The sequence below is a fragment of the Ochotona curzoniae genome, unplaced genomic scaffold, assembly GCF_017591425.1.
Source record: "Ochotona curzoniae isolate NIBS_2020 unplaced genomic scaffold, NIBS_Ocur_1.0 contig_2692, whole genome shotgun sequence".
NCBI lineage: Eukaryota > Metazoa > Chordata > Mammalia > Lagomorpha > Ochotonidae > Ochotona > Ochotona curzoniae.
Window position 1 is genome coordinate 15,386,855 of NW_024465556.1, and position 22,570 is coordinate 15,409,424.

At 53.2% G+C, this 22,570-nt stretch overlaps 1 protein-coding gene across 1 annotated transcript in view; it reads right to left on the minus strand.

The window, feature by feature from the left end:
- LRRC20 (leucine rich repeat containing 20) overlaps nucleotides 1-16,537 on the minus strand; it is a 64,342-nt gene extending 47,805 nt beyond the window's left edge. Inside the window, exons 1-2 of the mRNA XM_040975890.1 lie at nucleotides 16,477-16,537; nucleotides 11,578-11,722 (exon numbers count right to left, since the gene is read on the minus strand). Of these exons, the coding sequence (XP_040831824.1) occupies nucleotides 11,578-11,659 (82 nt within the window). The 5' untranslated portion in view covers nucleotides 11,660-11,722; nucleotides 16,477-16,537. The remainder of the gene's footprint in view (nucleotides 1-11,577; nucleotides 11,723-16,476) is intronic.
- Nucleotides 16,538-22,570: the final 6,033 nt, after the last annotated feature.

The window sequence follows — 22,570 nt, forward strand, 5'->3', positions numbered from 1 at the left end:
TTAGGGACCCTGTACCCGCATAGGAGACCTGGAGAAGGCTCCGGCTCCTGGCTTCAGATCAGCTCAGCTCCAGCTGTTGTGGCTGTTTGGGGAGTGAATCAGTGTATGGCAGATCTTCTTCTCTGTCTCTCCTTCTCTCTATATATCTGCTTTTCCAATAAAAAATAAATAAATCTTTAAAAAAAAAAAAGAGCTTCTCTCTCACACTCTTCCTCCTTCTCCCTCCTTTCCCTCTTCTCAGATTAATTTTACAAAAATAAAACAGTGGAAAGCAAGTAGCTCAGCTGAAGTCCGGGAGGGCTTCTTGGAGGAAGCCACTTTTAGCTGTGACAAGGATACAAAGGACTGGAGCATGTGAAGACCTTGGGAATAGAGGATCTAGGCAGAAATAACAGCAGGTGCAACAGCCTACAGAGACACCTGCTGGAGCTTAGCAACTGTCCCTCCTCCCTTCCCACCTCCCCGCCTCGCCCAGAGCATCAGACAGACATCACACAGCCTAGACTAATGTGGGCTGCAGCAACGCTGGTAAAATCAGGAATGTGAGGGACAAACCGGAGCAAGACCATCTTGGCATCTTAGCAAAACGGTCACCCCCGCTGAGCAGGTGCCAATTAAAAGAATTTAAAAATCCAGCTACATTGTCATTGAGTCTAACAGCCTTTCACAGTGCCTGCCTCACAGAACAGACCACAGCAGCTCACCCCTGCAGGAGCTGGGCACTCCACGCCAGGTCCATGCAGGCCTGCCTGCGGCCCGGCTCTGGTACAGCCTCAGGTCCAAAGTGAGCGACTCAGCCAGCTATCCGCCCACCCTCTGCCTTATCAGCCAGCGCCGTGTTTACATGTCCACAAGTATTTGATTTTAATAAACTCCAAGGCCTCCTGAAACTGTCTCCCCGAGGCTGCCAGCTTCGTGCTTCAGCAAGCGAAGCCTTTGATGTCACAAAATTATCTACTTGGCTCTCTCTCTGAGGCGGGCTCTTCCGCTTTGCCTGCCAACCGACACTCGGCAAAGCCACATAATTGTCCATGTGATTTCAAAGAGTGCTTTCTCCCTTTTTCCCACGCGCAGTTACAATGGCTGGCGATACCTGGGGCAGACAGGCAACCGGGGGCCAGCAGCTGGACCAGCAGCACTTGGGTAAAAAGTGCTCCATTTCCAGTCAGCTGTGCCATCTGTCCAGGTCTGAGCTATGGGGGTGCTGTAGCACACTGGCATCAAGCCTTTCCTTTGCTAAGGCCTAACCAGGCTTCAGCCTGCACTCCCAGCCGCAGACCGAGTGGCTCCCACCCCACCCCAAGGCCCTGTGTCCCCACGGGCCTTGTGCCCATCCTGTGCCCAGTGCATCCCTTGTGCTCTGAATTTAAACACCATCAGGGGACTGAGGGACTGGAAGACGTGGCTCTCCCCACAACGCAGGGGCACCTCCAACAAGGCAGCAACACCACCTGGTTCTTAGTCACAAAAGCACCCATCTGTCTCCATAGCAAGTGCATGGACTCTGCAACCACAGGGCTTGGGAGAAAAACTACCTCTCTGCTCCCACGTAAGCAGGTGTGGCCCCGTGGGAAGCTGCCTTGTCAACTTCAGGGTTGTGAGGCTGGATCCACCATGCTGGCTCCTGGAGCTGTCCAGAGGCAGCAGAGCTGCGCAGGCATCCTTAGGGGCTGACTCCGAGAGCCTGCCCGGGGGCCCCAGGACCTGGCCTGTGTTTCTGCCACATGGGCTGCGAACTGGGACACTGCTTCTGTGGAGCTGTCTGGCTGCCTGGTGGCTCTCTTAATACCCTGCCAAGCTGGATATTCGCCTTTGAGCAACACCTCCCACCCAGGTCACAACTACACCTGCCAGGTGACAAGGTCCTGATCCCACCCCAGTATGCACAGGCACTGTGCCCACTTCCGGAGTCCCAAGCCTGTTCTCTCCCCAGAATCCGATGGCCACACGCTGCCCACATCTGGAGGTGCCCTGAAGAGTAGCAGGGCCCCTAGCATCCCCATGTGGCAGAGGAGAAGACTGAGCCAGAGACATGTGAAGTGACTGCCCAGGCCACCCAGGCAGACAAAGAACAAACCGTGGCCACACACAGCCCCTTAGAAGACCCACGTAATCATAAGGCTGAACAGTCACTCACAGCAAACACTGACATAGCACACTCATCTACAGAGGCCCCTGTTGTGGGACAGCAAGTTACACCATGGCTCAGGAAGCTGGCAGCCCATGTGGAGTGCCGCGTAGGGTCCCAGCTCTCTGCTGAAGTGCCCGGGAAGCAACAGAAGATGGTGTAAGTACCTCAGCCCCTGACACCCACGTGAGAGACTCAGCTGGAGCTCCTGGCTCCTGGCTTCACCCTGGTCCAGCCCTGACTGCTTGAGCCATTTGCAGAGTAAAGCAGCTGATGGAAGATTTCTCTCTCTCTCTAAAGATATTTTTTATTTTATTGGAAAGGCAGATGTACAGAGAGGAGGAGAGACAGAGACGAAGATCTTCTGTCCAATGGTTCACTCCCCAAGTGGCCGCAACAGCCGGTGCTGCATTGATCCGAAGCCAGGAGCTAGGAACTTCTTTCCCAGTCTCTAACGCAGGTGCAGAGTCCCAAGGCTCTGGGCTGTCCTCAACTGCTTTCCCAGGTCACAGGCAGGAAGCTGGATGGGAAGTGGGGCTGCTGGGATTAGAACCAGCACCCATATGGGATCCCAGTCCGTTCAAGGCGAGGACCTTAACCATTACGCTATTGCACCGGGCCCTCTCTCTCTTTTTCAATGTGTGTGTTTGTGTGTGTGTCTGTATAACTCTGCCTGTCAAATATTTTTTCAAGATTTCTGTCTTTTTGGTCCCCCCCCAAAAAAAGCTTCTTCTGGGTCTCCCACGGGGCTGCAGGGTCCCAAGGCTTTGGGCCATCCTCGACTGCTTTCCCAGGCCATAGGCAGGGAGCTGGATGGGAAGTGGGGGCAGCCAGGATTAGAACCGACGCCCATATGGGATCCCGGAGTATGCAAAGTGAGGACTTTAGCCATTAGGCCACCGCGCTGGACCCAGCTATTTTTTTTTTTCTTTTAAATGATTGGATGCAGGTCACCTTAGTTTAAGACTAGTCCTGGGTCCGGCACAGTGGCCTAGCAGCCAAAATCCTCACCTTACACACTTGTGGGCCTCGAGGACGGCGCAAAGCCTTGGGACCTTGTACCCCCGTGGGAGACCTGGAGGAAGTTCCTGGCTCCTGGCTTTGGATCAGCGCAGCACTGGTCATTGTGATCACATGGGGAGTGAATCAGCAGACAGAAGATCTTCCTCTCTGTCTCTCCTCCTCTCTGTGTATCCACCTTTCCAATAAAAATAAATCTTAAAAAAAAAAAAGTCTGGTCCTATAAAATCATGTCCCTACTGGACTCAAGCAGTGAGTGGGCCTAGTCAGGACCTAGCACTCAGAAACAAGCCGTGGCTCTGGGCTGGTCCTGTCAACTGCTTAGCCAGTGGCAGGGAGCGCCATCTGGTGGTGAGGAGAGTTGAAGCCAAGTCCTTGGCCGAAGTGCAGGTGAGCCTGGGAGAGGAGCCAAGGAGAGGAGTCTGTCTCCCTAGTTGATGATTCCATAGGTGCCAGCCTAACTGCTCTGGCCCCTCCTGCCCAGCCCACCCTCACCTCAAGCCACCAGGAGAAGAATGCTGCAAACCACAGAGAGTAAGCCAGGGCCTGTCAGACACAAGGCAGAGAGGAAGCATATGATACAAGGTCCATGTTAAAATGCAGATCACAGGGCCCGGCGCAGCAGCCTAGCAGCTAAAGTCCTCACCTTGGATGTGCCAGGATTCCATATGGGCGCTGGTTCTAGTCCCGGCTGCTCCACTTCCCATCCAGCTCCATGGTTGTGGCCTGGAAAAGCAGTCAAGGACGGCCCAAAGTCTTGGGACCCTGCACCCGCGTGGGAGACCCAGAAGAAGCTCCTGGCTCCTGGCTTCGGATCAGTGCAGCACCAGCCGTTGTGATCACTTGGGGAGTGAATCAGGGAACAAAAGACTTTCCTCTCTGTCTTTCCTCCTCTCTGTATATGCACCTTTCCAATAAAAATAAATAAAACTTAAAAAAAAAATGCAGACCACAGTCCTTCCCCTAAAATTTTACTTCCTTTCTCTTTTTTAATGATTTATTCATTTTTATTGGAAAGGCAGATACACAGAGAGAAAGACAGACAACAAGAAAGAGCTTCAAATGAATGGCCACAAAGGGCAGAGCTAAGCAGATCCAAAGCCAGGAGCCAGGAGCCAAGAACCTCTTTTGGGTCTCCCATTCGGATACTGGCTCCCAAGGCTTTGGGCCATCTTCTCCTGCTTTCACAGGCCACAAGCAGGGAAATGGATGAGAAGTGGAGCAGCCAGGGCACAAAACAGTGCCCATATGGGAACCTGGCGCATGAAAGGCAAGGACTTTATCTACTAGGCTATTACGTCGGGCCCTGAAATTCTACTTAAAAATACCTATTTGATTGTTTGAAAGGCAGAGTTACACAGATAGAAAGAGAGGCGAAAGAGAGAGATCTTCCATCAGCTGTTTCACTTCCCAAATGGCAGCAATAGGGGGGGCTAAGCCAGGCCAGATCAAGAGCCTGGAACTCCATCCAGGTCTCCCTCCAGGCCATCTCCTGCTGCTTTCCCAGGAACACTTCCAGGGAGCTGGAACAGCCGGGAATCCTACTGGCACTCATGGGAACGGGATGCCGGTGCCATAGGCAGTGGTTTAACCTACTGCACCTTAGCACCAGCCCCTGGGGTTCTATTTGGAAGGTTTCAGAGTAGAGCTGTGAATCTGTGTGTTTAACCAGCACTCAGGAGATTCCAGCAGGAAGAAGCCATTGTGAGCACAGGCCAGGCAAAGTACCATCTAGGAAAGAAAAAAGCAATAAACGACTTCATTAAGAGGAAAAGTGGCTGCTCCTCCAAAGACACAGCTGAGAGTATAAACAGGACGCAGGCTGGAGAGCTGGTTGGCAAGACAGAGAGCCAAGAGCCTGCATCCAGAAGCAGAAAAAATGTGCCAAGCTTAAGAGGAAAACCCCAATTTATTTTTAACTAGGCAAACAATGTGAATAAATATTTTAACAAAAGCAGATGGCTATCCGACAAGCAGGTGATGCTCGATACCACCAGCGAGAAAACTGCAAGATAAGACCAGAGTGAGGGACGGGCCAGAGTGAGGGACGGGCCAGAGCCAGGGACGGGCCAGAGCCAGGGACGGGCCAGAGTGAGGGGCAGGCCAGAGCAAGGACGGGCCAGAGCCAGGGGCGGGCCAGAGTGAGGGACCGGCCAGAGCCAGGGACGGGCCAGAGCCAGGGACGGGCCAGAGCCAGGGACGGGTCAGAGTGAGGGACGGGCCAGAGCCAGGGACCGGCCAGAGTGAGGGGCAGGCGTTGCCACAATGGCACAGTCACACTCTAGCTCCTCTCCCCACTCCAGCTTCCTGCCCACAGGCACACTGGGACACAGCAAGCAACGGCTCAAGTAGTCAAGTTCTTGTCCCCTACCCAAGAGAGACCTAAATGGAGTGCATGGCTCCTGGCTTTGTCCTGGTACAGGCTCAGTTGTTGGCAGGTATATTAGAAATGAATCAGTGCAGGGCCCGGCGGCATGGCCTAGCTGCTAAAGTCCTCGCCTTGAACGCGCCGGGATCCCATATGGACGCCAGTTCTAATCCCGGCTGCTCCACTTCCCATCCAGCTCCCTGCTTGTGGCCTGGGAAAGCAGTCGAGAACAGCCCAAAGCCTTGGGACCCTGCACCTGTGTGGGATACCCAGAAGAAGTTCCTGGATCCTGGCTTTGGATTGGCATAGCATCGGCTGTTGCACTCACTCGGGGAATGAATCATCGAATGGAAGATCTTCCTCTCTGTCTCTCCTCCTCTCTGTATATCTGACTTTCCAATAAATAAATAAATCTTTAAAAGAAAAGAAAAGAAAATGGATCCGTGCATGGAGATCTCTTTCTCCACCTCTGCCTTTCAGATAGGTAATTATTTAAAAAACCAGCATGAGGGCCCTGAGCGATAGCGTAGTGGTTAAAGTCCTAGCCTTGCATGCTCCGGGATCCCATATGGTCATTGGTTCTAATCCCAGTGGGCCTGCTTCCCATCCAGTTTCCTGCTTGTGGCCTGGGAAAGCAGTCAAGGACAGCCCAAAGCCTTGGGACCCGGCATGGGAGACCGGGAAGAGCTCCTGGCTCCTGGCTTCGGATCGCCTCAGCTCCAGCCATTGCAGCCACTTGGAGAGTGAATCAGCGGACAAAAGATCTTCCTCTCTGTCTCTCCTCTCTGTATATGCACCTTTCCAATAAAAATAAATAAATAAATCTTCAAAAAAAAAAAAACCAGCATGAGAGATACCACTATATATATTTGTGAGATTACATAGAGAAGCCAAAGCTGTGGCGGAGCAAGCTCAGTCACGGCCTGCAGCCTTGGTTGTCCCATGCCCCATCCAGCTCCGTGTTAATGCAAGGGGAGAGCAGAACTCGGGCTCTGCACCCACATGGAACCCTGGATAAAGCTCCTGGCCTGGTCCAATCTTGTCCACTGAGACCATTTGTGGAGCTAGCCAACAGATGAAAGATCTCTCTGTTGCTTCTTGTGTGTGTGTATCTCTGGCTTTCAAATAAATCGGTGTTTACATACGTGTAATAAAAAACCCTCACTGAGTCCTGACACAGCTGTAAAAGAACTGGCACTCAGAGCCACTTGGGAAGCACCTATGGTAATCTTATGCCTAAACCCGCACCCAGTACCGACAGCACAGCGATACCACTCCGCTGCATCTACCTAAGCAAAGCGAATCCTCTGCTTTACACAAAGAATTGTATGTGCTGAGAGGATCTATGTAGGATGTTAAAGAAAATCTGCAAACACCCAACTATCTTTCAAGAGAGGAGTGGATGAAGAGCTCACAGCCTAGCCACACAGTGCAACCCGACTCAGCAATGAAAGGAGAGAACCCGAGACACACAAACTCAGGACAGGCAGCTGCAGCGCAGAGGCGACACGCTGCAGGATTCCATGCGCACGACCCTCTAGATCTGGACACCTTTAAGGCTGGACACAGGTGAGAGGCTCCTGCTTGCCAGCCAGGTCTGGCTGCAAGGGAGCATGGCAAGGCTTCTGGAGGCGACGGAGATGCTGATACGGTCACAATGGTGAGACTCGACTGCGTGTGTCTATCAAAACTGATAAAATGACGCACAAGCAGGAGCCGCTCTCGGGCATCCAAATGATACCTTGATAAGAGTCGTCCCTAGTCTCCTGGGGGTGGGGAGGGATCCAGAACAGACCCCAACAGAGGTCCCTGGGATCAAATAGCATGCTATTTGCATATAAGTCACGTGCATTCTTCAGGAGCCTGTAAATCATATCTAGATGGCTTGCAATGCCAAAAAAAAAAAAAAAAAAAAAGCCTGCACGTGTCAGTTACAGATGCAACCCGACCCGTAGGAGCCTGACTCTGTGGTTGGTTGAAGCCATGGTTACAAAGGGCCGCCTGGAAACAAGCCCAAGGCATGGATGAATGATGTGCAGGGCTTGCTGAGCTAAGGACCACCCCCACCCCACCCTCAGAGAGTGTAAGCTCTGACATAGCGCGCTGACTACGCCAGGGCTACTGGTTCTGGCACTACACTGTGGGAGGGCAGGACCGCCTGGTCCAGGCACATCTGCCACTTGGGAGTGACCTGTGGGGACAGCGGCCCCACCCCACAGCCGCCTGAGACACCCTCACAATGATGTTGTGATCAGGGTAGGCATTAGCCTCTGATGATCTTCCTGCTTTATAGCGGGCAGGCCAGGCCAACTCCACTTCCAAGGGAGAACAAGTGAGGCCAGCAAGCATCGAGTGCTCGGGTCACTCAGTCATCCTCTTCCTCGCCCACACCCTCTCCATGCCAGCTCTGCACCTGTGATGCAACCCAATGCCCTCTGCCCCAAACAGCTGCATCACCCGCAAGTCACTGGCACACTATCTCTGGCGTTGAGTATGCCAGGCAAATGCTAAATGGTTACCTTAAAAGTGACAATGGGGTGGAAGCGACAGTGGTGTTGGGGGCGGGAAGCAAGCAGCTGGAACACAACCCTGGGAAGTACCAGAGACAAAGCCACTTTGCAGGGGTTTGGCATGGTAGCTTAGTGTCTAAAGTGCTTGCCTTGCATGCGCCATGATCTCATATGGGTGCTGGCTCATATGCCAGCTGTTCCAGTTCCCATCCAGCTTCCTGCTTGTGGCCTAGGAAAGCAGTCGAGGATGACCCAAAGCCTTTGGACCATGCACCTGATTGGAGGCACAGAAGACGCTTCTGGCTCCTGGCTTCAGATTGGCTCAGCTCTGACTGTTGTGGCTACTTAGAGAGTGAACTAGCAGATGGAAAATCTTTCCTCTGTCTCTCCTTCTCTCTGTAAAACTGCCTTTCCAATAAAAATAAATTTTTAAAAATTAATTAATTATTTTTTAGTTTTAAAAAAATAATTTTTTAAAAGAAGCCACTTTGCATCTCGGTTTTGTCATCAGGCAAAATGAGGATGTCAACATCACCACATCACAGGACTGTCTGTCACGAGGATTAAATGTGTCACAACCAGCTAAGTGTTTACCAGATGCTTGCCTGGCAGGCAACACCAAGAGCCCCAGAGGTCACAGACAGGACGGGACAGACAGCACCACAGAGACCTCCTGATTCTCCCTCAGCCTGGCCTGATGGTCTGCGGGCCCCAGGGGTTTGAAAGCCCAAGCTGTGATGGCCTCTGCTTCTTCCCAGCCTACCAATGCCTCCACCCCAGCTCCCCTGCCCTCCCTTGCCACATGCACCCCACTCGTAGGCAGAATGCTCATTCCTTGCTGTCATCTACCAAATGCGAGCCTCTGCTGGGGCTGGGGGAGGCAAGTGAGCCTTGGAGTAGCCTGGTCTGCCAGTGCCCTGGCTCAGGGAGGCTGAGGGACGGGGACCCGGGGATGCCCAGACAGGCATGAGGCCTTACACAGTTTGCTGACCTGGGGAAGAGAGGAGGGTGGGGAAAGGGGTGCTGAAGAGCTGCAAAGCCAGTGCAGGAGAAGGGGCAGGGGCTGGAACGGAAGCCACTGCCAATGCAGCTGGGGACCTTTGTGGGGAGGGGTCTGCAGAGGGAAAGGAGCCCATTTCCAGGAGGTAGGGAGATTGAAGATGGAACACGGTGGGAGCAGGTGACACAGGCTGGGTTACAGCAGCAGCCTGCTCAGCGTGGCTCCAGCCCAGGCTACCTCCTGAGGAAGGAGGGCCAGCCCGCCTCTATAGGGGCATCTCCCACCTCATAACAACACAGCTGTAGCCTGGGAGCAGCCACCGCACTGGCCTGTGCACACAGGGGCAGCCCAGCGTGGGGGTGGGGGCAAGCCAGGGACACCAGCCCCACCTCAAGGGCCTTAGGAAACGGTCTGCCTGCACCAACAGCTGGTGCTAGGACTGGGTTTATTTATACCTTCTGTGGTGGCAGGGGTTCTTTTTTCATTTTTAATTGATTTATTTTAATGTCAGAGTCACAAAGAGAAAGGGAGAAATCTATCTTTTATCCCTTGGTTCCCTCCACCCTCTACCTTCAGAAGGCTGCAATGGCCAGAGAGCTTCAGCTGGATCGCCCACGTGCATGTAGGGGCTCAAGGACTTGGGCCATCCTGTGCCACTTTACACAGACCATTCATAGAGAACTGGGGCAACTGGAGCTAGAACCAGTGCCCAAGTGGGATGCTGGCACTACAGGTGGTGGTTTTACCCGCTATACCAAGCGCTGCCCCCATGGATGATTCTTACCCTAAACTCTCTTTTTCCTACCAATTGAAAAACAGCGTATTCACCATGGAACATTTAGACACTGCAGAATGCTGTGCCCTAATTCCCATTTGCATCTTGTTTGATTGGCTTCTGCTTCCCTTCTTTGTATTCGCACGTGCTGAGCATAACTACTGTCTCACAGCACGCCCAGTTTGGGATCCTTGGTTTTTTCCAGTTGGTGTCATACATGAGAATGTGCCAATTTCTACTGAAGCATGTGATGGCAACTGCTGTATGTGACTGCTAACAGCTACATAAATGCCACTGCAGCTAGCTGTAACAAGCTGATTCAAGGGACCAGAATTGTTATCCATTGCCTATGAACCAGCATCCCACAAGGGTGCCAGTTCAAGACCCAGCTACTTCCAATCCTGCTCCCTGCTAATGTTCTAGGGAAGCAGTTGAAGATGGTGCAAGTGCTTGGGCCCCGGCACCCACATGGGAGACCCAGAAGAAGCTCCTGGCTTTGGCCTGGCTTTGGCCTGGCTCAGCCCTGTCCATTGTAGTCATTTCCCATCTCTTCCAGAAAGTCTTCCTGGATTACTTCTACTCCCAACAACATTCCTTACCTCCAAAATACAAGCAGTGATCCACCCCACACCGCTCTGCCTGGAGCCTGAGTGTCTCATCACTCTGCGATTGTCTGACAGGTGGTGGGCTGATCTCAGACCCAGGACTCCTCCATCACACACACCCTAGGAAACCTGTCAGCACCTTGCACACAGCAGGTGCTCAACACACGCTGACTGCTTGGACCCCAGGCTCCTTCCTTGGCCCTGAGGAGCTTGGTCAGGAGCACACGTACCCGCAAGGGCCTGGTCTGACTTGCTGTTTCTTCTCTGGCCATTGTCAAGGTTAGACCTCTCCTCCACCTTATACCCTCCACCCCAACCCAGGAAAAATCTCTGACCTGGAAAGCCCAGTCCCCTCCATGGGAATATCTCAGGCCTCAGCCTTTAAGGACAGCAAAGCTTAAAAACAAGAGCTGCCAAGCACCTTACAGACCCCACAATCCTTCCTCACCACCCTGATGAGGAAGGCATAATTGCCATACCTGGCTTATAGATGAAGCAGCCAAGGCTCTGAAAGCTGGAACAACCTGCTCAGGTCCTGGCTGGTGGGTACCGGGAAGCAGGGAGTTCATGCCCAAACCTGTGGGACCCATAGCTTGGCCCTCCTCACACCAGCAGCCGTACAAAGTCCCAAACACAGGGGGGCTCTAATGAGGGATGCCTGAGCTCCCTGGCTCAGAGCCTGCGGCCAGCAGCGCAAACGCTCCTCCCAGACCAAACAGAACCCCCACGTTGGTCTGCACTTACAGGAGAGCCCCTCTCACCCTTGCTTAGGCCAGAAAATGCCACTGTGAGGTTAGGATGCTCCTGACACAATGCCAGGCTTGGGCATCACGCCTCCCCCTGCCTGTAGACTGAGAACTGACAGTTCATGGCAGGGAGGCAGTGAGGCTCCAACAAGGGGCACCTAGAACAGGACTCACAGCCAGTGCCAGCTGGTGCACGGTCACCATCACTAGCAATGCGAGGGCAGGGGGTATCTCTCAGACCTCTCTGGCTGCAGCCCTCAGTACGACACAGGTCTCGCACTTTGGCGTTCTTGTCACAAACCACACGGAATGTCGGTGCAGGTTCACACAGTGTTCGTCCCTGGGATGTGAGGTGGCACACCTAACACCGTGTCCTTCCTTTCTCTCCGGGTCGCCTCTCCACCATGCTGAAAGCCCTCACTCACCCAGGGTGTCGGAGCCGCTCTCCACCGTCTCGTTGACCTTCCTCGCAACCCGGGCCACGGCCTCACCCATCTTCCTCAGCATGCAGACTCGGATGTCCTGCTGCCAGCCTCCAGGCCGGTCTGCTGCTCACCAAGGGGCCTGCACCTAGGGAAGAGGCAGGGCTGTGACACACCTGCCAGGCAGCCTAGGGTCCCACCCCAGCTTCCTCCTTCCCTGGAGACCCAGGCTGCCACTCACCTCCTCTCAAGGAACCTACAGACCAGGCTACACCCAGCCTGGCCTGCACAGGAGTTGAGCTGCCTGTCAGAGGGTGGAGGCAGCTGGGCACTACCAGCATTCTGGAAGGCTCAGCACAGGTGACCTCACCAGCCCCAGGGTGGTGGGCCAGAACTAATGGCCCAACAAGCAAGAGGACTAAAGTGTATGCTGGCCTGTGACTCATTGTACCGGGAGGGCTCTGGAGAGCAGGCAGGCACAGTCATATGCCTGCAGGGGAAGGACCCCTGTGGTCCCATCCCACAGTCTCCTTCCGAGCCTGCTTCCTGCCCACAGCAGGACAAGGACAATGCCTGCCTACAGCAGAACAAGGCCTCCGTTCCCCTGGCCAATCCAGCTACGTGGGCCAGACGCCCCCTGCAGGCAGCAAGGGAGGACACCAAGGCAAATTGGAGCCCAGAGTCTCCAGGAGCTCATAGGATGGTAGGGGTGGTCTCTCAGACCCACCTCCGCTCGCAACCACGTGCAGCAGGAGTTTGTTAACCTGACCACAGACTTGATCATCAGCCAGACACAGAGTTCCTATGCAGGCAAAGTGGCAGGGTTGAGAGAGGAAAATGTGGATGACCATGGGAAAGACACTTAGAGAAAGGCCAGGAAGGCCCCATGAGAGGCGCTAAAGCCAGAGCACAAAGGGATGCCCCCAGCTCCCAGTAATTACAGAGGAAGAAGTGAAGGCATCAAAAGAGGCTACATGACCTGGCCAAGGTCAAAATCTGTAGCCACCATCAAGTCAGCCCAAGTGCACATCCAGCATTCACTACTTCTTCTTTCAACTAGAAAGGCAGAGAGACAAGGATTGAGACAAGAGGTCTTCTGTCCACTGGTTCATTCCCCCAAATGCCTGCTGAGCCAGGCCAGAGCCAGGAAATGGAAACTCAACCCAGGTCACCTGCTGCCTCCCAGGGTATGCCTTAGCAAGAAGAGGCGACCCAGAGCAGAGACAGGATTCACACCCAGACACACCGACATGGCATGCAGCCATCCCAGGCTGCATGTGATCCACCCATATCACCTACAACAGCATCCCACAGACAGGCACAAACTAGAGGCCAAGGTCAGGGCCCAGTAATTCCCCCTTGGCCCTAAGCCCAGCTTTTTTGATATCTCAGGAATTGTAGCAAGGGTCAAAGAAGGGGAAAAGCAGAAGTGAGGTACAGCGTGGAGTGGGAGCTTGCTGCTGCTCTAGACCCCAAAAGTCCCAGAAACTCCATCACACAAACAGGGCAAGGTCAAGACCACCTGCTTGGGAGATCAGATGTGAGTATCCACTTGAGGGTGCACTTTGCCAAACAGGCTGACCCTAAAACACACAGTATCGTGGGAAAAGGCTGTTGGAGACAGGCCGGGTGCTCAACCCGTGTTAGTAAGCAGAGATGCACTGAAGTTTCTGAGCACCTCTAAACCTAGTTTCCTCCCCTGAATAGAAGAGCTAGTCATATCCACTTCACCGAATTCACATGCTAACAAAATACGTGCACCTGTATATCTAGAAGCATGGAACCCATGCCACACGAGTAAATGCTGGTGAAGAAGACAAACAGCTCCCGGCATCTGGTCTCAGCAACGCACCTGTGTGACTCTGAGCAAATGACTCAGCAGAAACCATCTTTGAGGAATGAGTTTTCATTTCTCCACCTCCAGGAAGCCTTCCCTGGTCATCCCAACCCTTAGGGTTCCCTCCTCCCTCTGGGTTTCAGCAGCCCTCAGTGACTGAGCCTAAGTCACCTGGGTGGTTCCGAAGGCTTTAAAAACACATTTGGCCTGGTGCTGAGGACACTTGTTGAGAGTGCCTGGGTGGGTTACTCAGCACTGGATCCTGACTCCACCTTCCTGCTAACTCGACCCTGAGAGGCAGCAGCAAGGGTTCAAATATGTAGGAGAGGGCTGGATGGAGTTTCTGGCTCTCCTGGCTCAGCCCTGGCTGTGGCAGGCATTTAGGGAGCAAACAAGCATACAGCAGAGCTCTGTCTCCATCCTGTGCCTTTTGAATAAATAAGATTATACTTATACAATCTTATGCATACACTTGTCTTCCCACTGGCCTGTGAGCAGCGTGAGGTAGAGAGCAGGTCTGGGCTACGTTTCTGCCCTGAACTATGAAGCCCACACCGAGTCAGTAAATGAATTCGCAGCTCCTGACCGTGCTGACCGACAGTCACCACGGGAGTTTCACATCTGAATATAGATCAGCACACACCACCTACATCCATATGCCAAAGGTTCCAGGTGGGCACCTCCCTGGGTAAGGTGGGCCAGGGCAGGCCAATAGGGAATGGGAAGGACTGTGGCAAACGACTCAACACCTTGACCATGCTGCTTTCAAAGCTGCCCGAATCGCAGCACTGCTGCGGGGACCTTGACAATCAAGTTTGACCTCTTTGTGAACGGGAACTCTGAGGCCCCAGACGTTTCCTTGTTAGATGGACAAGCAATAGGGTCTTCTGATTCCCAGACAAGGACTCCTCCCCATACTATGCTTCTCCTTTCCCCATCTCTGACAGTCACCACCAAAGTCAAAAGCATTCACTGAGCACTTAGTAGGTCACCAGAATGAAGACAGAGAGGAGAAATACAGGAAATAGCTTTGTATGTTTATTCTGATGAAGCACTCAAGCTCTTATCGCAGAACGGAAAGGGTCCAGTTTGCCTTAGTTCTTCCCCCGCCCATCTGTCCTACATTTTGGTCATGCTGCCCTAACCCACCAGGTCCTATACCTGCAATTCCACTGGCTGCCTGCAGGGGGAGGTGGTGCCTTAGTCCAGAGATGAAAATCAGCAAAAAAAAAACCACTCTCGGGAAGGCCTTAGGCCATAGAGAATTAAAGTTGCCAACTACTATGCAGGCATCCCATATGGATACTGCTTTATTCCTGGCTGCTCCATTTTCCATTCAGCATCACAGGAAGATGGCCTGAGGGCTTAGGCCATTGCACCCACACAGGAGAGAACAGAATGAGTTCCTGGCTCCTTGCATCCATTTGGAGAGTGGGCCACTGATGGCTGATTTGCCTCCTCCCCATTCTCTTTCTCTCTGTAACTGCCTTTCAAATAAATATATAAATCTTGGGTCGGGGGTCACAAGTACAGGAGGAGGAACAAATCAAGAAGTCTGGGTTCACACACCTGGAAGAAACTCCTTTATATTCCACAGGACACTTGGGGCACAGGGGTACAGCACAGAGGTAGACCCCAATGTTCCCAGGACCTGAACTCATCCCCTTCAGGGACTGAAGAGGCATCCCCCCTCCTCTCCCTTTAGCTAAAACCACCTGTTCCTCATAAGAGAAGGGGGGCTGCCATGCCCCTGTGAGCTGTCTGTCCTGTTTCTCTACAGGAAACCAAGGAACTGGAAGGTTATCCATGTGCTGTTCTGGGCGGCCCCATCAATAAAATGGACAGACCACCTTCCTCCCTGGGTGGCCGTGAGAAGAAATACACAGGGGACTTGTGAGAAAGGCCTTTGTGCACCAGGTCTCTGACCACCAAGTAGGTGATTAAACAGGCGCATTCAGAGCTGGTCACAAACTGAAAGCTAGGGAAATAACTGGGAAGGGTTATCCACACCCCTGACCACTAGCTAATTTAATCTGGACACAACACAGGGCAGGGGTGATTTTTTTTTTCCCTTAAACCCTGGTCACAGCCCCCCAATTCCCACCGTTAGCAGCGAGAAGGCTAGCTTATCTGTAGTCCTGAGATCTCTGCAAAGAAGCAGCTGCAACACCCCGTGCGCACCAGCTGCTCCTATATTTAGTTACTGGTGTGGTCAGTTGGGAACTTTAGAGCCTGGCAGCCGCTCCGCCAGCAACTCGAGCCCTCTGAGTCCTGCGCGCACAGTCTCCAGCGCGCTGGCTCCAGCCCGGCCTGCCGACCATGCCAAGCTGGGAAACTTGCAGGGAGGCAAACCGAGGGGGACTTTCGGGTGGCCCCAAAGGGTCCTAAAGCCCACTAAGCCGCAGGACACATCTGACCTCCTTTCCCACACCGAGGCAAGAAGTCCGTCCGCACGTCAATGGAACGCGCTGGCGCCTCGGCTTTGCACCAAGGAACTGGGGAATGCTCTCCGTCCGTTGTCTGGGCGCTCTCAGCTCACCCACCCCACGCAATGGCAGGGCCAGGAGCCGGTGCGCGAAATCAATGGGCAGCGTAGACCAGGGGGTCGCACTTGGGGGGACTTCCCGTGCCGCCCATAGGCCGAAAGGCACGCTCCGGGACAGGCGTCCGCAGCTCCTCAAAGCGGAAGCAAACCCCCAAGTGTCGCTCCGGGGTCAAGATACCCGCAAGGCCGCCTCCCCCGGAGATGGAAACCCTCCCGGGAAGACCTCTCCGCACACCCTACTCCCCTGAAGCACGGTCCCCACGCGCCCGAGCCGTCAGGGTCCCGCTGAGGACGCAAGCAGAGGGAGGCGCGAGCTGGGCCCCCGGGGCGCCGCCGGAACCAGTGCGCCGCTGCCCTGTCACCCACCGGGCGACCTGGGGGAGGGGAGGGGACACTGGAAAACCAGGACCTTTTTCGCCCTCTCTCCCCCAGCCCCTACACTGCTTGGCCTCAGACTACGTTTACTTCGCGGGGCATGAAGTGCGCGGCCCCGCTCCGGGCCGCTTTCGGCTCCACTTACGGCGACAATGCCTCCTAGCGCCCTGCGCAGCGCAGTCACGCTCCCTCGGTCGCCGCCAGCGCCCCATGCGAGTTCCCACCGGCGGGGCGGAGCGCGCGGGGCCGCGGGCTGTGCGCTCACGGCCGCCCGGCCAATCGCGGTGACAGGACGGGCACCGGGGCGTGGCCAGAGGAGCTCCGAGGCCGCGCGCAGCCAATCAGAGCGCGGGTGCTCGCGCCGCGCCCGGGAGCGGCGCGCCCAAGGGCGGCCCTGCGCGCTCCCGTCCGCGGGAAGGAGCCGCTTTGTGTGCGGCTGCTGGGCAGGGGAGCAGGTGGGGCGCGAATGTGCAACAGGTCCCCATATCTGTTGGTTTGCTGGACGCAAGGGACTTGATTTAAGCAGATCAGGGAGTGCTTTGAAAGCCGTGCAGCTGGATGATCGGAAACTTTTTCAGAGCGGTCAGGCCTGTACCCAGCCTGTTACCTTAGCCCTCCCAAGCCCAGGGTGCCCTGGATCGGTCCTGCCTCCCAGGGTTCCGTGTGCGGATGAGGGCTGGGAGTATTTTGTGTCGCCTAGGCCCAGCAGGGTTAGAGAGTGGCTCTCAGGACCTGCATTTTTTGCAGGTCGTCTGGGCACACAAACAGCATTAACTAAGAGATATGGGGTTCCTCCCACCAGTGATCCAAAGATAGAGGCTTCACAAGCTCGAACGAACAGATGTAGAAAGTTAGGGGCGTCCCAAAGAGAAAATATTCTATTCTATCTCTATAGCTACCAGACCAATGGGCACACTCCCTCAGTCTTGGGTGGAATTGCTGGGGGCAGAGCCTGCCCTGGTTATATGTGTGTGTGTGTCCAGGCATTGCCCAGCCAAGGGTTGTCAGCAAAGAACATGACCCAGGAGCAGGCCCAACTGCTCTCTTCCAGAGTAACCCAAAGAGATCGGTTCTGAACTTGCAGACAAATAATGCTCTTGATGTTTTAAACCACTCAGGCCGTGGCTATTTGCTAGAGTAACCCCCAGAAAGCAAATATCATGAGCAAAAGGGACGATGGGGAAGGAGACCAAGTGAGTCTGAGAACCGAATACTGGGGCAGGTGTTTGACCTAGCAGTTAAGATGCACCCATTTCACATCATAGTACCTGGGTTCAATTCCCCTCCAGCTCCTATCTGCAGCTTCCCAGGAAGGCAAACCCTGGGAGCTGGGCCTGCCAGTTTGGTTGTAAGTCTTTGGGAACTGAACTAGTAGATGGACTTTCTCTCCCTCTCACATAGTGCAGAGATCCCATATGGGCGCCGGTTCTAATCCCAGAAGCTCCACCTCCCATCCAGCTCCCTGTTGTGGCCTGGGAAAGCAGTCAAGAATGGCCCAAAGCCTTGGGACCCTGCATCTGCAAGGGAGACCTGGAGGAGGTTCCTGGCTCCTGGCTTTGGATCAGAGCAGCACCAACCATTGCAGCTACTTGAGGAGTGAATCATCAGACAGAAGATCTTCCTCTCTGTCTCTCTTCCTCTCTGTGTATCTGACTTTGTAATAAAAAATATATATATATTTTCCATTGTTTTCTTTATTTTTGACAATCTTTACATAGTTAATTATGGCACAAAGATTCCAGGGCAACAGGAAACTGGGTAAGACTATCATTTCCATATTGTTTTTATCCTGTATCTGGGGTAAAGAGGGAGATAAAGGGAGAAGCCCTGCCCAGTCTCCCACCCATCCCAGGTCCCTGATGTGGGGCATGCTCCAAGGGTCTTGCTCAAGTGATTTTGATAGTTCAACAGTTATGAATTGCTGCCAATCTCGCCACTCCAAATATAATGAGGTCGCTGCAGAATCCACTGATTGACATAGTCCATCATAGAGTCTCCGTTTGCCCAGTTTTTCACTGCCAACATATGGCTGGGGTAGTTGATTGATTTGTTCTGACCTCTGTTCTGATGCCGGGTATCCTATGTAGGTTCCGATAGACTGCCATATCCTCCGTGTACAGCTGGTTATGCTCTCCACTGCTCCTTCTGAGCCTCTGAGGAGGCTTGGCTCTGGCACTTGCACTCCATGGCAGACCATGGGTTCTGAGTCCGGCAGTTTGGGGAGATCCCAAAAGAAACTTTGTCTGAGGTGATCCCAGACCAGATTCTTGTGTGTACTTATAAGTACAGGGCCCTGTACAGCACATCGCCCCAATCAGCTCATGGTTGCAATTGCTGGGTCAGTTCTGTTTCCAGCCCTGTCTTCCACTGGAACTAATAGGTGTTGCAGTCCAGCCTGATTCTGCCCAACACACACACGGCCCTCACATAAACCAGTGGGAGCTGCAGCCTAGTCAGAGCAACTCATAATAACCCCACCAGGCCCATCCCCTAACCTGGCTCCCATGCTTGCCAGTGTGTGCAGCAGACTAGTCCAGTCTGTCCCACATCCCATTCAGCTCTCATATATGTCAATGCGCATTGAAGCCTAGTTCAACCTAACCAGCTTCCCTATCCAGCCCACACATATGATGTTGGTTGCCTTTCTGTCTAGCCACCCCTGTCCCTGTCCTGGTTTTTGTGCTCTCCAGTGGGAGTGGTAACCCAAGAGGGAGGAACCCACTATTTCCTTTCTAGGCCACTCCCACTCCCAGATTATGCATTCTCCAGGTGGTTCTGGAATTTAACTTGACCTATTTAGCCTCCAGTACCGTACCAGCTCCTACCAGCAAAAAGACAGGGAGCTGAAAGGGAAGTAGAGCTCCCCCCCCACCCCGCTTTCTTTTTTTCTTTCTCTTTCTCTCCTTCTATTGGAAAGTCAGATTTACAGGGAGCTGGAAGTAGAGTGCCTGGGACAGGAACCAGCTCAATTTGATCTCAATGCATGCAAGGCAAGGACTTAGCCACTAGGCTATTTATGCTAGGTCTAGAAAATTAGAATGTTTTTTAAATGAGAAATTAATTTGTGTGTGATGTAATGAGGAAGCAAGATTTGGAAACAGACCAGCCATGACACCTAAAACGGTTGTTCTTGTTCTCCAGTCCTCTGAAGTGGGCTCAGTGGAATGCCCGCCCCTGCCCCTGCATCTGAAGTCAGTTCTAGGCAGCCTGAGACCTAAGACATCCCCGCTATCACCTGAGCCAAGTGGGATACCTGCTTCCCAGGTCAGCCCAGGCTCAGCCCTCTGCAGCTGCAGGAATGGAGCTGTGCATATTCCCCCAAGGCCTCAGCTCAGAACTACTGTTGGTTAACTTGCCCGTGTGTCCTGATTAAACCCAATTCAAGGGTGAGGAAATAACTGCGCCCGTGACGGGACAGGCGAAGAACATGTGTGCAGGACTGATGGAGGAAAAATTGGGCTATCTTTGCAATCCATCCCTGATACACCTAGCGCATACCTCATGTCACATCAACACATATTGACAAGGATTTAGGAGACTCAAGGTCGTTACTGCCCTTCAGTTCCAGAATACAAAACACATGGATGACCATGGTAGGGCTGTGCCAGGAGGTGTTGCTCCAAGGAGCTCAACTGGCCCCAGAGCATGTGCCTCTGAAGAACATCTCAGGAGGCACAAGCACCATAGGGACCTGGTCCAAACCTGCTCACCAGAATCAGAATGGACCTGGTCCATCCACCCCTTACCTGGGCACAGAGAGGCTCACGCGAAGACCAGGGTTCAGCCCAGCGCATGTTGCCATAGCTGCTCCTGGAGAATCTGTTCCTCCCTGAGTAGGACAAGTTTTCGACACCTGTGAAGGGGGCAGTCTCAGCTTCTACCCTGGAGAGCCCTCGTGCACCCGGCTTTCCCTCAAGGCATTCCTAGAAGCAGGCATTGGCTGAACAGTTAAGATGCCCAAGCCCAGGATGGGAGTGCAGAAGTTTAAGCCTCAGCTCTGACTCCCGATTCCATCTCCCTGCTAACACAGATCCCAGAAGGCAGCAGAGATGGCCTAAGTGGTGGGGTCCCTGTCAGTCACATGGGAGGCCTAGATCGGGTTCTGGGTTCCTAGTTTCAGCCTTGGGCCACTATGGACAGATGGGAGTGAAACAGCAGACAGGAGCTCTTTCTACTTATTGTCTCTATCTTTTGAGAGGAGAAAGAATTTCTAGAAGTAGCTGGGCCTTTTAAGAGTTGGTTTGTGCTCTTACTATCATCACCCCCAAAACTTTTAAAAATAAGCTGCATCATTGTCCTAACTCAGAGCACCTCAAAATGTGACCTCATTTGAAGATGAGATCATTGTAGTAGAAATCAAGGTCCAGCAGAGGTCATTACGGGGTCCCTGGACCAACATGCTGTTCTCTTTTTTTTTCCTTCTTTGTTTCTCTTTCTCTCTTTTTCTTTCCTTCTTTTTTATTGGAAAGTCAGATTTACAGAGAGAAGAGACAGAGAGTAAGATCTTCTGTCTGCTGGTTCACTCCCCAAGTGGCCACAATGGCTGGAGCTGAGCCTATTTGAAACCAGGAGCCAGGAACTTCTTCCAGGTATCTCACACAAGTACATGAGCCCAAGACTTTGAGCTATCCTCTACTGCTTTCCCAGGCCACAAGCAGGGAGACTGATGGTTAGTGAAGCAGCCAGAATATGAACTGGTTGCCCATATGAGATCCCAATGTGGGCAAGATGAGGACTAACCACTAGGCTACAGTACCAGGCCCCATGCCTGATGTTCTTACATGTAGGACATTTGTACATAAACAGGCACAGAGGCCCAAGAGACATGCAGGGGGCAGCTGCTGCCCTCATGGCACTCAGAAGGGGCCCATGCTGCTGCCACCGTCCTGAGTTTAGGTTTTTGCCCTTTCTGCAGCTATGGCTACCCAGTTTGTGGTACTTCACAACAGGAACCACAAATTGATGCTTGCAAATTGACAAAAGACATTATCTTTATCCTTCACTATGCTGTTGTCCTTTTTAGCTCGTGCCTCAAACCTCTTATGGGAAATGTACATTTTGGGGGAAATGAAATGAAAGTCTAATCCACATATATGAGTCTCTCCCTCTCTCTCTTTCTCTCTCTCTCTCTCTCTCACACACACACACACACACACACACACACATCATTTCATTCCTGCCGGGGCCCTCCATCTGGGGATGCACCTTCAAGAGCTAAGTGACTGACAAGCCAAGACCTAAGGCATTTCAAGGCACTGCAGCTCACACAGCCGTTCTTCCAGAAGGTTCCACCCGGTGTGAGAGGCTCACCATGAGCTCCAACAAGCACCTCAGGGTTTGTAAACATGAGCAAGAAGCTGTCAGCATGCTACTCTCAGCCCCAGGAAATTTGACTCCCGTCCTGCTGTTTGTGGCATCAGAGCCCCACCCAGCGGTGAGCACTGACACTGGCTCCAGCACACCCTTCTCCAGCTGCCCTCCAGCAGGCTAACTTGAAAAGGAGTTAGGAGGAGGGCTTGGCTGAGCAAAGGCTCAGACCCAGTGGACTTCTGAGTACACTGAGTGTCCACGTTTGGCTGCAGCGTGGGGCTAAGGAGGTGATGGGAAGCCTGTGAAAATGTGTGTGGAGCTTGATTGCGCCAGTTTAGCAGGAGCCACGCTTGGGTTACTGCTGTTGCAGTTAGCATTTGCTGTACAATAAATCATCTCCGGCTATAGCGACATGACTACAAGGGCATGCTACTCTCACCTCTGTTAAGTTGGCTGGGCAATCAGTCTTGTTATGCAGTGATCCCTTTAGTCAGTGTGCCCCAGGACTGGGGCTGGATGGGCCAGAACAGTGTCCCTAGACTGTGGGTCTGGAGAGCAGTCCACCGGAAAGGCAAATCCCAAATCAAAAAGACTTTCCAAGCCTCTGTGGCACCAGTTTTCTGGCACCTTTCAGTCCAAATATGGCCAAGTCTAGCATCAGGGCACAAAATCCCTGGGCACCCAGATGAGAAGACACAGAGAGGAGTAAGTCCATCAGGAGCCATGGCTGCAGCAGCACCCTGGAATGGCTCAGGACTGCCGGGGGGCATTCTCTCTGCTTGCTCATCCTGGTCTGTGCTCATCATTCAGTTGTGAACGGGAGACAAAGAACCAGGCCAGAAAAAGCAGCAGTGCTTTGAAAAAGCTGTGACATTTCAAAAATTCAGCAGGAACAAAAATGTGCAGTGTTCCTTGGGAAGGAGACACAA